The 15,265-nt window shown below is 34.6% G+C and overlaps 1 protein-coding gene across 1 annotated transcript in view; it reads right to left on the bottom strand.

Moving 5' to 3' along the window:
* Nucleotides 1-1,439: 1,439 nt before the first annotated feature.
* Nucleotides 1,440-15,265, bottom strand: part of VCAN (versican) — a 113,201-nt gene continuing 99,375 nt past the window's right edge. Inside the window, exons 12-14 of the mRNA XM_019652586.1 lie at nt 9,010-9,154; nt 3,589-3,771; nt 1,440-3,442 (exon numbers count right to left, since the gene is read on the bottom strand). Coding sequence (XP_019508131.1) covers nt 3,315-3,442; nt 3,589-3,771; nt 9,010-9,154 — 456 coding nt within the window. The 3' untranslated portion in view covers nt 1,440-3,314. The remainder of the gene's footprint in view (nt 3,443-3,588; nt 3,772-9,009; nt 9,155-15,265) is intronic.

The raw sequence follows: 15,265 nt of genomic DNA, 5'->3' as shown, positions 1-15,265 counted from the left end.
AGTTCTTTCCTTGACAAGCATTCATGTACAGGTCATGCACAAAATTAACTCTGAACCTTCATTACATTTTTTTCTGTCCATTCGCAAACTCCATAACTTTATTTTACATGATATATGACTTCTAGGCAATTAGTTTAAGGCTAATCCAGTTCTCACTTAATGTAATGTATTAAAATTTAATTAAGATTGGCAATTTACTTGCCATCATATTAAAATTATGTATTCCTCCTATACAATCTCTCTTACCTCTTTTCCATTTCAGGTACCCTGGAAGCCACCTCTTCTTAAATAGTCCCCTATGGTAGGGGCACATTCTTTCCCCAATATGCAACCTGGTTGAATTGAGTAGTGAAAATCTCCTTAATTTTCTCATTCTGACCCAGTATTCTGGGTAATGGGACATCCAACAGTTTCTATTATTTGCACCTAAAGCAATAAAAATTTGCTTGCTGGATTTATAAACATTGAAAAGGTATCTATGCACAAATCATGCAAATTCTTATATACTCTCTTGGGTAATTCTTGTTTAAAGTTCTGTGTAAAAGATATGACAGATTGCACAGCAAAAGGACAAGCTCAGCAAGGAAAACAATCTCTTCTTTTCTGCATTGACTCATGCCCAACTTCCTATATATTTTTGACATTCCAAGAAAGAAATCTCAAAATAATTTGCTACTCACCTTTATCCTTTATGATATCTTCTGTACAACTGCAGAACATATAATGGATTTATTCTTCCAAATTATCAATCAAGTTATTTAATGGGCTATAAAATAAATCCCATAGGCTATATCAAGCATAAAAAAAATTTATGTGGTCAGAGACCTGTCTAGCTTATTCACTGCTGAATCTCCAGGGCCTAGTACAGTGCCTGACACACAGTAAGTACTTAATAGACAGTGAATGAATGAAAGATAAAGGAATGGATGATGTTTCTGGTATCTTCTCATCTCTATTTAGATATAATCTTCTAGCCCATAATTAACCTCTCAAATTGGAAACATAATATTTTATATTTTTCTTCAGAGTATTATGCAGGCTCTGGAGATTGCCTATAGGCACCACACACTAATTATACAACTTTGGACAAATGATTTGAGTTCTCTACATTTGATCCCTCCTTCACCAATTAGAGAGCAACAGCATCTCTTTCACAGGCTTAATGGGAGATAATGCACATAAAACATTTGGCCTGGTTCATAGAAAGCATTTGGTAAATCTGGGATATCGCTTTTCCTATTGTATGTTTCATTCATATTTGAGATTAATCCATAAGTATGTAGATGTAAACATTATCAGAATTATTATCTTAATTTTTGCAAGTACAAAATTATTTCATCCAAGCCAGCAGCTTGTATTCAGTGATGGGACCAGGATGAAACAATGCTGGTGCATATTACGATTTAAAGTTGTAAATAACCAGACCAGTCACAGTATAGTATTAAAAGAAGGACTTTAGGTTTCTTTGGTGAAACAAAAGCAGGTATAAAAAGTTACAAAGATTTTAGATTTTCATTCACAAAAAAACCCCAAAAAAAACAAACAAAAAACCCCACAATCATTCACATTTTACACTATACATGTTATAATATAAATACAGGAATGTATTAGGTGCATTGTAATGAGAGGAAAAATGAAAACCTAATAGACCAACAGTGTTGTTCTGTGCTCGAGAACACCCAGAGGTGGATAACAGTTAATGCAGCAACCAAGGGAACTCGCTGAAAGACACTGTGAATGATTGTAGCTACTGTCATTCTTTCTAAGCCAAAGGATTTCATGAAAAAGATTCAGTGTTGGGGCTGCTCTTTTGCTATTTACACTTTATTTGTTGTTTACACTTCTCAAGGTCATTCTAACTGAAATTAAGGAAAGACTCCTAAATGCCCTCTTTCCATTACAGGTTTTTCTTTAAACATTAAATTAAGTGGATAATAATTCAAAGTCATCTTCCGCAGTCACTTTATTCAAATAAAGGGGAGAAAACGAGTGAGAAGAGATAGGGAGACATTTCAACAAATACACTCAACCTACCAGGCAGAAATGCCCACACTATTTCTATATATATGCTCCTTGTTTAGAACGGGTGAACACCATATACTGAAAGCTATACACTTTTCCACACTTTTCATAATAAACACTTGATGCATTCTATCCATCACATTATTTAATTGGGGACAAAGTACCTAGATTATATGGTTCCAAACGGTGTGAGGGAAGTATAAAGGCTAACATTGAAAAATAGCTAGCATACTATGTCAATTTTCAGGTTTGGAGAAAATAACATCCAATAAATTAAATCAGTATGGCTTACTTCATTTATTTATGTATGCTTCACAGCTGCAGCATTCATACATGAACATTCAAAACTTTATAAAAGATTAAAATGGTTATATATACAAAATTTCTTTCTTTGAATGTGTGTTGTTGTTTTAACAATCCCCCCCACCCCCCTCCAGAGCCCTAGGTCGATATCCATTTGAAATGTGTTGAACTGGAACCTTGCACGTTAGTGTTATGAAAGCCATTAAAAAGTAGACCTGGTTCAGTTAATAATTAGCACTTTGACCCCTAAAAAATGCTCCTGGTCATAGAAAAGTCCTCCATTCAGGCCTTTCTCGTAAGTGAAGAAAAAGGAATGCAACAAAGAAGAGTCCCACATGGCAGTTCCCTCGTTCTGTCAGGATCCCATTAGCCGGGCTTCAGCATCACATGAAAGCAAATTGCACCCACGGCCGAGAGGGTACAGAATGACCTACAAGGCTCTGTGTTTGTTAGTTGTCCAGGAAAGCCGTCCTCAGTCTTGCTGACAGTCAAAGGGCAAGTAAAACCATTTCCAGCCTAAACAAACTACCAAAAGCAGCCGAACCAATGATTAAAGACCTCTAAGGCTCCATAATCATCATTAAATATGCCCGAACTCAGTGTGACTTTTTATTTTATATACAGGATTAAAATCAACATTAAATCATCTTATTTACATTGCCATTGGTGCTGAATTGAGCTTTTTAAATAGTACAGTAGGCTGGTATACATTATAAAATGGTCTGCACTGGAGGCAAATAGAAAACTAAATAACTCAGATAGGCTGGAAATGGTTACTTTCTGCCCTCATTTTCTTTCATTTCGTTTGCTTTCTTCTTGAATGCCAATGCTTTCGTTTAGAATGTTTTTGGGAGCGCAGCAACCCAAAATGACTGGATGGTGGTCCAAAAATCCAGACCAACTGATAATACTTCTCGAGGTGATAGAAAGGCACAGGAAGTTAGGACTTTGGCTGAAATGATGAAAACACATGTTCGCCATTTTAGGGATCAGCGCCTCGACTCCTGCCACCTCCGGCTCCAACGGTGCTCATGTTTTGATGTATTTATTGAATTGTCCTTTGATGATGAGGAATTTTTAAAGAATTTCTTAGAATAAGTCCTTTGGTATGCAGATGCTACATGGAAGGAAAGAAAGAAAGAAAGAAAACACAACAATATTACTTGCTCCATACCCTAAACTACTAATACCGCAGCCGTAAAATGAGTGTCTAGTAGTAGTTGTTATAGCACGGTTGTCCATTCTTTCTAAAGTACCACTTACGGTTCATGCAGGTAATTTTAGGCATAGCCCAACTTCCATTTCCTAGGCAACGGATAGTTGGAAGGTGGCGTTGAATGAAACCATCTTTGCAGTGATATCTAATCAGGGAGTTGATTTCATAACGAGGTTTCATCTTTCCAAAGGTCTTGGCATTTTCTACAACAGGGGGCTGGCCGCAAGCAACTAAAGAAAAATAAATAGAGTTATTTCCAAATAATCTAAATATTTCTATTAGTATGCATCTCTTTTTTTCTCTTTCCCTCTTTATGTACCCAATCAAGCAACTTCATCAAAGGTGATCACACTGAGAATTAACAATTTAAAATTTTTCAAGAAAAAAAACCCTAAATATTGAGGCTCTGGGCCTAGTTTGAATCTCAGATTATGTCATCTTGAATTGTATTTTATTAAAGACCCATAGGGCTAAATGATCACTTTTCTGTAAAAAATTCCAAATCAAAAAGAATTTGTCTCATATGGCCTGATGGTATTGTCTTCATCACCATCCCCAAGTTTTTATTTATTTCCCACCTTCACTTGGGTTCACTTGAGTCACCTCCCTGAACAAAAACTTAAAATCTATAATAACAGATTACATCAGATAGCCATAATCTCATAGTCACAAAATATGAACAAAGCTTGTCCAAACTATGGACAAAAATATGGACTTTTAAGTATCAATAAAATATCTCTGGTTCCATTTAAGTTTGTTTACTCTTTTCTCTCTTTTGTATGGAAAAAGGGGGAAAGTCAGGACATAGTATTCATGCCTCTATTTTGTAATTAACTTAAAAATATAAGTTTCAACTCTTGAGAAGTGTAGTGAAGGTAAATCTTGGAGTATTTAACTATTATTTTAAATTTGTAATGAAAATGCTAAATATCAACAAATTCAGCAATAGTAAATAATGTAAAAAAATAGTAGTAAAATAAACCTTGCAACTTTGAAATTCAAGAGGCAGAGAATTGATTCAACTGAATTTGAGTTTTATTCAACATTGGGGTATTTGTTTTAAATTATAGACTTTAAAAATTAACTTTTATTAAGTGACTGTTTTGCTATATATTGCTTATAAAAATATAATTTAACTTAAATATAATTTTCCTAAGCAGCATTTCCTGTCAAATTCCTAAGACACCTCAAGGCACACAACAAGAACATGCTATATTCTCTTAAGAAATAATGCAATTCTCCAATGGGAGGATGATTATCAGAAACCTTGGTACAAAGATGTTTGGATGTCAACATCCTAATATTAAAAGTTTACAAATATAAAATTTATTTACATACTCAGAAGGCTGTTTGCAACCATATTCTTTTACAATGGTAAACTTGGGATTAGCTTAAATATTTAGTTCCTCTACTATACTTCTGCTTAGCAAAACAGTATAGGATGTATTGGCCCATAGTAAACAAAGCTGTCTTTAATGAAACACAATCTAAACATTATCTTTTCGTTCACATAAGAAATTGTCACTCAAATAGACATAACCTAAAATAGATTATAAAGTCATACTATCTATAACTAAAAAATTAGAAATATTTGTGCATGTGACTATTTGATCTTCACAAATTCCTATAAGCAGAAATTTCTATAATAAAATGTTATTTTTAATTAATAAACTACACTATGTATGTGGTTCAATGATAATCCCAATATGGATACCTGTACTTCTTTTATTGTTAGTATGGAAAGCCTACACCAATGTCCAGGTACTAGCAAGTATCAGGTAGAATGAGACCAAAGTGATACACAAGGTTAAAAATTATCAAGTAGATAATTCATTATACTTAATTTTATGCTATGTTGACCAATTAGAAGTTGTCTTTGTAATTCTGAGGAAAAAAAATGTACAGATGTCTTCTAAAACTATTTATATATGAAGACATAATAAAGCTAAAGTATTTCAGTGAGTGCGGTATTGACAAGGACAGGCAAATACACCAGAAGTAGATTCACACATATATGCTTGATATTTGACAGAAGTGACATGGCAGAGCAGTGAGGAAAAGTAGCTTTTTCACTTGGACAATTGGGTATTTATATGGAAAGTATTTACTTTGTTCCTTACCTCAGAGAATACATGGAAAATCAATTCTAGATCTTTTAACTAGAAAAAGTAAAAGTATAAAACATTTAAAAAACAATATAGATATCTTTATGATTTTAGGGTAGGTAAAGATTTCTTGAGCTACAAAATGGCTTAAATAATGAAGGAAAATGCAACAAAATGAAGAATTCTGTTCATCAAAAAATGCCATAAGGTAAGAGTAAAGACAAACTATTGGGTTGTCGGAAAAGTCATGATGCATTTTTGCAACAGAAAATAGAAAAAATATGTCATGACTTTTCCTACAACCCAATACAAGCTGGGAGAAGATGTTTGCAAAATATCTAATTGTCTAGGGATTAGTAACCAGAATATAAAAATAACTCCTCCGAATCAATACATAAAAGAGAAGTAACTAATTTTTAAAATAAGCAAAAGACATGAACAGAAGCCTTACAAAAGAAAAGCCATGAATGAAAATATATCAAGGGAAAAGTATTCAAGAAAATGTAAATTAAATCATGAGATAACATTTTATACCCACCGATTTGCAAAAATGTCAAAGTCCGAAAATATCAAATGTCGGCGAAGATGTGGAGCAATAAGACCTCTCACACATTGCTGGTGGGAGTGCAAATTGGTACGACCACTTTGGAAAATAATTTGACATTTCTCTAGTAAATTGATGGTGCATATATCCTATGACTCAGCACTTCATGCCTGGCAACATACCCTATGGAAACTCACAAATGTCTACCAGGAATAAGTTCAAGAATGTTCATAGAAACATTGTTGATAATAGTAAAAACACGAATATAACCCAAATGTCCACTGACAGGAGAATAGATAAATAAAATGTTATATAGTCATACAATGAAATACTATACAGCAGTAAAACTGAAGAAATATAGCTACATGCATCAACATGGAAATATCTCACAAACATGATGCTAAACAAAAAAAGCAAGGCACAAAATACATGCAGTATGATTCCACTTATATAAAGTTCAAAAATGTGCAAAACAAAATAATTTGTTAATTACAGATGCAAGCGTATGTAATAATACCAAAGAGTAAAGGAAGCAATTAAAGAAATGGGGTTGGGATTGGGAAGTAAACGGATGGGGTTGGAAGGAACCTGCGGGATACTCCAAAGAAGTGTGGATACTGTGCACTGAGTTGTTCTTTCTTTTCTTTTTTCTTTCTTTTTTTTTTAAACATATCTCTTGTATATATTATAATCCTTCTTTACAAGTATTTAATTAAAAGTAGGACTACTTAGGTTTGTATGTTTAAAGATGTCTAAACTATCTGAAAGGAGAAATGCATATCTTTCCTAAGAGTCTATAGACATTTATAAAATTCTGAAAAAACTCCCCAGAGTAGTGAGTGATTCACAAAGATTTAAATCCATATAAAAAAAATCAGACAGTAGGGAGATAAAAACACAAGGATCACTTTGTTTTGTTTTTTTCTCCTTTAATGAGGTAGAGGCAACATTTTATAAATCTCTTTCCCCAGTGGCAAACGTAAACTGTGATGCTGGGTTTGTGAATCCTTTTTTAGCTACAGGGCAGTGGTTCTTATCCTGCGGCAGTTTTCTCCCTCTGCTGCCCTCCCCAGAGACAGTTGCCAATGTCTAGAGACATTTTCGGTTCTCACAAAGCAGAGGAGGGGTGTGTGGAGTGGAGGAGAATGCTACTGGCACTCAGTGCACAGAGGGCAGAGACAATGCTAACCATTCGGCAACGCCCAGGTCAGTCCCCCACAACTGAGAATTAGCTGGCTCAAAATGTCAGTAGTGCTGGTGTTGAGAAATCCTGCTACAGGAAAAAATAACAAAGGAAATATAAGACAGTTTGGATCATAAAATGAAAAACATAACACCACGGACCATTTGGAGATTTAAGAAAGCAAACATGACATTTGGATAAAGACAAACAGTTCATTAGAGTCTTCTTACATTAGAAACAGGGAAAAGAGACAATTGATTTGTTATTTTCACAAGTCCCATCACAGAAGTGCTGAAGTAATGCACGTAGTCAGGAAAGCTGCTCAGCTAGAAAGGATATTCAGAATAAATTCTGCTTTAGATAAGAGCATAACAAAGTAGTCACCAGTAACGGTTGAGTGTCATCTGAGCTTTGTTTATCTGTGTCCTCTTTATTCCAGTAGCATTTCTAATTATTGATGTTTGAGTCTTTCCTAAAATATTTATGGAGTGGGCATTTGTAGTTGTAATGTTTTTATATTCAAAGACAGATCAAATGGATTTTATATTTTGCATTTGCACTCTGTACTCTCACTTGAGGTCGGTAAAAGTCTAGGTCTAGAGACTAAATATTCACGCTTTTACACCAGTATCAATTGCAAACAGTTCAAACATTTTTTTATGGAATCCCTATGTGTTCAAGGAACAAGTCTATAGGGTGTGCCTTAGAAATTCAAATATACTGGTCAATGATAAACACAACACACTTAAAAAAAAATCAGCGTTCTAAGTTTTCTCCTTTTAATGTCAACGAAGCAGTTCTCATTATGAAACTTGCACTACAAATGTTATTTGATTGTATCTTGAAGGCATTCAACTATAGATGCAGGGATGGCTTTGTTGTTCCATGGTTTAAAAGCACACAATAAGCTTCTAAAAGAATGATTAGAAAACTCAAATGCCTACAGAGACCAAACAGTTAAAACCAGGGAAGTTCTGCGTAAGAACTGCCATGAACCGCAGACCATGCCCCCGCGGAGGGTGAGCAGTGGTTGTCATCTCCAGTGCTTCAAACCAGAGACAACTAAGAACATGGGTCAAATGGTACCAGGTGTTCTTTTTTTTTTAAGTAAAAAATCCAGAATATATTTTTTTTAATTGTGTGAATTTTTTTTTAATTAAAGTTTATTGGGGTGACAATGGTTAGTCAACTTACCTAGATTTCAGGTGTACAATTCTGTAATGCATCATCTATATATCACATTGTGTGCTCACCACCCAGAGTCAGTCAAATTCAGAATATTTTATGATATATCCCAATTTTTAAATGTTGACAGCTAATTTATTTTTAATGTTTTCCTTATCAAACAGGTTGTTAGGTCCTTGGGCTGACTGTTGTTTTTCTTGAAGATACTTGGAGGTGGTTTTTCTACATAAATGCTATCTTTTATCTTAAGTACCTGAAATCTATGGTGAAACATGACTGAAAACCAACTTGTCAACTGTATTGCAAGAGCGAAATAGTCCAGAGCAATAAGAGATGATGATGTACATGACATACCCAGTTTGTGTCTTAAAGACTGAAGCTCAGCCTCCCTGAGACTACCCGAAAAAGGAAAGGCAGATTAAGGGTACATTTTTAATAGGGTAATCATTACCTGTTCCTTTCTTGCAAGTGTAGGTGAGATGGTAATTGCAGGGAACATCATTCCACTGGCCGTTCTCATGCCAAATGATGACAACACAATCTTCTCCAGCAGAAAAGAAGCTGTCTGGCTGGTTTGGCCTCCAGTTCTCATATTGCTGCAAAAATGGAGGGACAAGATAACTAAGTAATTGATAGTCAAAGAGCAGCATATTGTAAGGGTGACAGCAGCATTCCATCAAAATCGAATTAAAATGGGGTCAAGAGTTTCTGTTGAACCATCTAGCTGAAATGATTCTGGTGGTAATGAAAAAAGACTTTTCTACTCTGAATAGACAATTCATGTATCTAAATGCCTCTTTTCAACAGATATGTGTATTTTCTTTGGCAATGAGGGATGTCTAAGGAATTTTATTCCAGTGATTCTAGATTTCTAAATATATAATCAGTGCTCAATTTAAGAAATCAATCATGTTAGTATTACTAATGGTGACAGCATTAATAAAAATAGAACAAGAAAGATCCATAATCTACCTCATCACTCTGATCAATCATGTTTTCCTCCAGCCCTTACATGCACATATGATTTATACAGTTGTGACTATAGTACAATAACATTTTTATTCTTTCTTTTCTGTCTTTACCACTGTAAAGTACCTTTCTTTGTCTTATTTAATGTGATTGTTTTTATCCGAATTCATTTATTTGGTTAAAACTTGAGATATTTGCTATATTTGCTTTATGTATTTACCTGCTATGTCTGTATCTACCATTTTATTGTCAACCGTTCTGAGTTCTTCTGTTCTACATGTGATGTTATATGCACCATACTGCTGAGTTTTGCTTTGTAATCTCACCTGCAAGTTTTCTTTTCTACTCTCTTTGAATAGATAATAGACAAGCAAATGGAGCAACAAAGCAGAGATACAAAAGCCATATTCAGCCTGTTGCTCATGACAACTAAGTTGTTTTCAATAGATGAATTAAAGTAGAATAAAGATAATAAACAGACATAAAGATTTCTTAAAACTAACAAAAATCGACGTTTAATACCTGTTATGGTCAAAGATTCCAGAGTTCCTCAAATATTTCATTTGGATTTTAGAACTCAATGCTTTCTAGCTTACTTTTTAACTAATCTCATACAAGAAACCAGAAAGTGCCCTCAGGGAAAAGTTCCAACATCTCAATAATATGTGCAAACTGCAATGCTCCTCCGTCCTTGTGCCCACCCACGCTGCCCATTTCCCTCTCTCGCTTTATTTTTCTTCATAAAACGTATCATCTAATATCCTATATAATTTACATAATTTTGTTTTATTTTTCTCCCTAGTAGTATGTAAGCTCATTGAGGACAAGAAGTTTGGGTTCTTTTGTTTAATACTGTATCCTTGTGCCAGAAACCATACAGGGCACACACTGGTATTGTTTAATAACTAATTTGATATTTAGAAATAATGAACCACAGAGTGTGTTGTGTTCTTCCCTATGCACACCTACCCCTCATCAAAGATGTTTCTTGCTGCTAGCAAATGGCAGGTGCCCTCAAAGCTAGAAAATTCCACCTTTGAAGGAAATCAAAGATACGGCCAGTGGAAGTAAATAACTTTTCTGGAAAACAGCTGGCAATGCATATCAAGAGCCTCAAAAAGTTCCTACCCTTGTGCCCCGTAATTTCACTTGTAAAATTCCTTCCGAAAAATAATTAGAGATGTAAGCAACATTTTATCTAAAATACTGTTTATACAAGCAGTAAATGGCAAACAACCTATCAAGTGAACATATATTCAATAAATTATGGTATAGTCGAACACATGGAATATTGTAAAATGATTAAATATCTTGTCTTTGAAGAATATATAAGGGGATGAGAAATACTAAAGTTAAAATTAAAAAGCAAAATACTAAAAACATACAATGATCCAAATTTTACACATACTCCCAGATACAGCTGTCTGTGTGTGTATAAAAGACCAAAACGAAATGCAATAAAATGTTATAAGGTTTGTATCTGAGTTATATGCAACTGAAATGATATTTTATTCTACATATTCTTACATACTTTACAACTTCCCTAGAGTGAGCATGAATTATTTTCCAAATCATTAAAAATGAACATTGGGAAAGGATCCATATATGCAGCTATCAGAAAGGACTTACAGGTTTCTTAGCTAACCCTTTTTAAATCTCACCTCAACAAATATCACTTCAAGTTACCAAAATCACTTGACTGCCCTATATTTTGCAGCTGACATTTCCTCCTGATCTGAACAATAACCATCTACTTTTCACACTTAAATAAGATTCAGAGTCTATGCCACTGAAGTGATTCTCAGGGCATAAACTGCCCAGACCCAGACCTCTGGTAAAAGATTTAATTGTTTTTGATGGGAATTACATTTGGCTTGCAACAGTTATTTAAAACGTGTGTTCTGTGTTGTTGCTTGGCAGAGCTGTGGCTTAATGGTGCAGGACCAAATTTTAGGTCTGTGGTTTTTACAAGAATGTCTGATACCCACAGGCATGTCACACTATTACCTCATATCTGATAGCTCCATTGTGCAGATTTATTTTGGCTAGGATGCTTTGATTTCGCTCCATGTTATTGCCAAACTGCGTTAGCAAAGGAAACTCCAGTTTTCTGAACAACTTTCTTTGTTTCCTCATAAATTCTTTACACCATTATTTAACATCACTTGCAGGGAGAAAGAGTATACAAAATAAATCTTTGACTGTAGGCTTAATAATGTAGTTTTTGCACTAAAGTTAAACACGAGGAAGCACTCTCTCCTCAGGAAACCCATTCTGAGTTATAAGAATGTAATAGAGCCTCTTGCACACAGACAGTTTCATATGCAGAGAAATACAGATTCTGGGAATGAGTGGAGAAAAATTCACCACTGCCATCTGGATTTTTTTCTCCTCATTTGGGATTATAAGCAGACATCCTGAGTGATCTAGCCTGGATCAACTCTCTTCTAGGGCTGGATGAGGAAACTAAGAATTATTCCAAAAAGCCAGCATGGCTTGGGGACAATTCATTTTAACACTGTTGACAAAAATTAATGCTGATGGGACTTCTGCACATTTGTCTGTGTCTCAGAGACTCATGTTCCCCATCCCAAACCCTGAATTATTGTTACCTCTCCCAGAGACCAGAATTAGATCAATACCACACCTGAAGAGAACCCTAAATTACTTTGCATTTTCGTTTTCTTCCAATGGCAACAATTATGACATAAAACTCAAATAGTTGATGTCGAGAAAAGCTAGCTCAGATATAACATTTTCTACGTTCTAGAACAAACTTGCATTTTATTAAGAGATTATTTTATACCTATCATGAAACTGCTTAATGCTGCATATTACATGATAAAGTTACTTTATTTTTAGAGTTCCAATTAAATGACTGTCTGTATCTAGGGGAAAAAAGTGCCAAAAAAGACAACCATTTCAATTAAATTAGATTTAGTAACTTTTCAGTTATTGTTTTCTCTTTCTTTTTCCCTCAATTGGATTCAAGCAAGTCAGCTGCCAAAAGCATAAAATGATTCAAAAAACTCTTGGCAAAATTCAACAGCCAAGTACAGTTTTCTCACATAAAAATTATCTCCACAAACCAGAGAACCCATTTTGAACCAATCTTAACACTGAGGACAAAAACTCAGAGCCGATTGAAGTTATTTATCAAAATCTATCAAACTATATAAATGCTTAGATTATGCCAAATAATCTGTATTTTATTGTCAAAAACTTATTTCTGTCTCACATCAACATAAAAGCAAAGAATTATTCTGCAGGTCTTCTGGTGCACACAGAATTTCCCGGCCTGCCAAACAGTCTTCACTCTGAGAGTGACCTCAATTTCACAGATCTAAGAGGGACTTGAAATTTTTTCTCAAGCAGAATGGCTGAAGAGCTATTCTCTCCTTCCCAGATCTTTGCAAGTCTCTCACTTGATTGAATCAACATACTGGAGGAAAAAGGGTGCATGTGCTTGGGGGTGCACGTGGGTTCTCTGCTTTTGAAAGTTATTGGCAATCTACTAAAGTCAGACAGGGTTTACATCCTTTCAAGCAATCTCTGATTATATAGTCTTTAGGAGTCCAAGCTGTCATTCAGAGATCCCAGATATCTTTTATCTTTAAAATATATACCACAGGGCCATCATCAATGGCCCCAAACTCTCCGCAGATAACTAGCATCACAAGCATGAACAAAAGAAACTGATGATAAAAAAAGTAATGTAACTAATTGACAATTTTTTTTATACAGAGATAGATATAACTGCTTTTTTCATAAGGTAAAAAAAAGCATTATTTCAGAAACATACAAGATTTAGAAATAAGGCAAGAGCTTAGCTGTGCTTTGCTTTAGAAAAAGAGTTTGCTTGGGTTCAGCTTTGGGTTCTGCTTTTAGTTAAAGGGAAGAAGACCAACCAGTATCAATCGACTACTGCTGTGGCAGTCACATCCCAGTTGGTCCTTTAGGTGATTCATATATAAGCAAATTGATTTATGAGGAAATACACGAACAGCTGGGTGGTGAAAATGAAAAGCTGGAAGCAAGGAAGGTTCTTGAGCCATAGAGTGGCTTACTCTTATCCCTCCATGTCACATTCCAAAATAGTATTTGTTAATCCACATCAAGATTTTTAAAAAGTCTTTATAAGAGCATGTTAATTGAAAAATCAAAACCCTGAAGATACAAGGTCAGGCTTCAACCTCAACTAGGGAAAAAATTCTCAGAACAGTAAAGAGTCTTTTTTTAAAAAATTCCTTTTATCAGCCTCTTAAAACTAAGAAGTTTTCAATACTTAACTAGCCCTTCTTCATATTTGACTTCTTTCAAATTCTTTTCAACGTGATTTTATGATTTCTTAACTTGATCAAATAACTACAAAGAATAATCAATGGGCACTAACTAGTCGTTTTAAAGAGTTAGACATCCTGTTTAGAATCTCTCGGTTTCTTTTCCTCTCTACTCAAAAGAAAAAAAAAAAAGCAAGATTTTTCAGACACTAGATAAAAATTGAAGGTCATCTTTTTGTGAGTCATAAATTTGAGATTTACCATCACAGACACACACACACCCTACAATTTACACAGTACTTGTTGGCACTAGGCAAGGATATATAACTAAGGTCTTTGGGAATGCCCCTATTCACACAGACCTGTGAAACAGATAAATTCACACCATAAATACTACAGAGAAGATGCAAATGGTTAAATGGTTAACTGAGTAGACAGCAACAGACCCCTTGCAATGGGAAAACTGAGCTGTCCATTAGACAGAGTTGATAGCTCACTGAACAATTCTCACATTTTAGCCTGCCACTGGGTACACTTCACAACTGTGCCTGAACAAAACGTACAAATTATTTCATACTGTGGATTTTCAAGGTCTCTAATGTATAATGGAAACTACACATCTTGAATCTGCAGCTGCCAAGGGCCTACTCGATTTACCTATGTATCATCTAACTATCCACATATTTAGTATTTAGCTATAGTTTTTCAGCTTAGATGGAGTCATCTTGGTCTTTAAAACTCACTATAATTTAGATTATCTTGAATGGCAGTGAAAGACTCTGTTTTAGAACTATTATGGATTTTTGCCAAGCACATTTGAACAATTAATCACACACATTCCATTGAAAAAAAAACACAAAAAAACATTCTCGACATTTGTCCAGTGAAGCTCTTCTATGGCATAATATATTATTGTAGTTTGGGGGAGAATTTACTAAAGCTTCAAGTAATAATTTGGGTTTTTTTTTTCCATGAACAGTCCAGTTACCACTCTTCACCTACTCTCCCTCCCCCCAAACGCTGCTAATTTAATTCAATATAAAGCATTTTCATAATAAAACCAAAAAAGTCCTCTAGGTTCACATACCAACGGAAATAGCCAAGGAAAACTTTCCGCTAGGTTTATTATTGTGTGTAAGTAAAGTAAAGATACGGGAAAGATTGGTCCTAATATTTACCGCAGTTGCTAGGATTTTACTAAGCATGTGACTCCATGTGTTAGCTTTACACTGCATATGAAAAAAATCATCTTTTTTTTTATATTTAACTTTCAGGTTCATAATATAATGCAATTCATGCTAGAACTTTTAAACTCCAAGCTACAGGAACTTAATTCACAATGAATGTTATTCTTGTATAGATTTAGGTGTTCTGGGAATGTGAGGTTGTGAAAAATGCAAAATACAATATGGCCACTAGGTGGTGATATCTATCCATCGTTACATTATGCATTACAAA

Source organism: Hipposideros armiger, unplaced genomic scaffold (assembly GCF_001890085.2).
Source record: "Hipposideros armiger isolate ML-2016 unplaced genomic scaffold, ASM189008v1 scaffold_182, whole genome shotgun sequence".
Classification (NCBI taxonomy): domain Eukaryota; kingdom Metazoa; phylum Chordata; class Mammalia; order Chiroptera; family Hipposideridae; genus Hipposideros; species Hipposideros armiger.
This window is presented reverse-complemented; position numbering and strand designations above follow the sequence as displayed.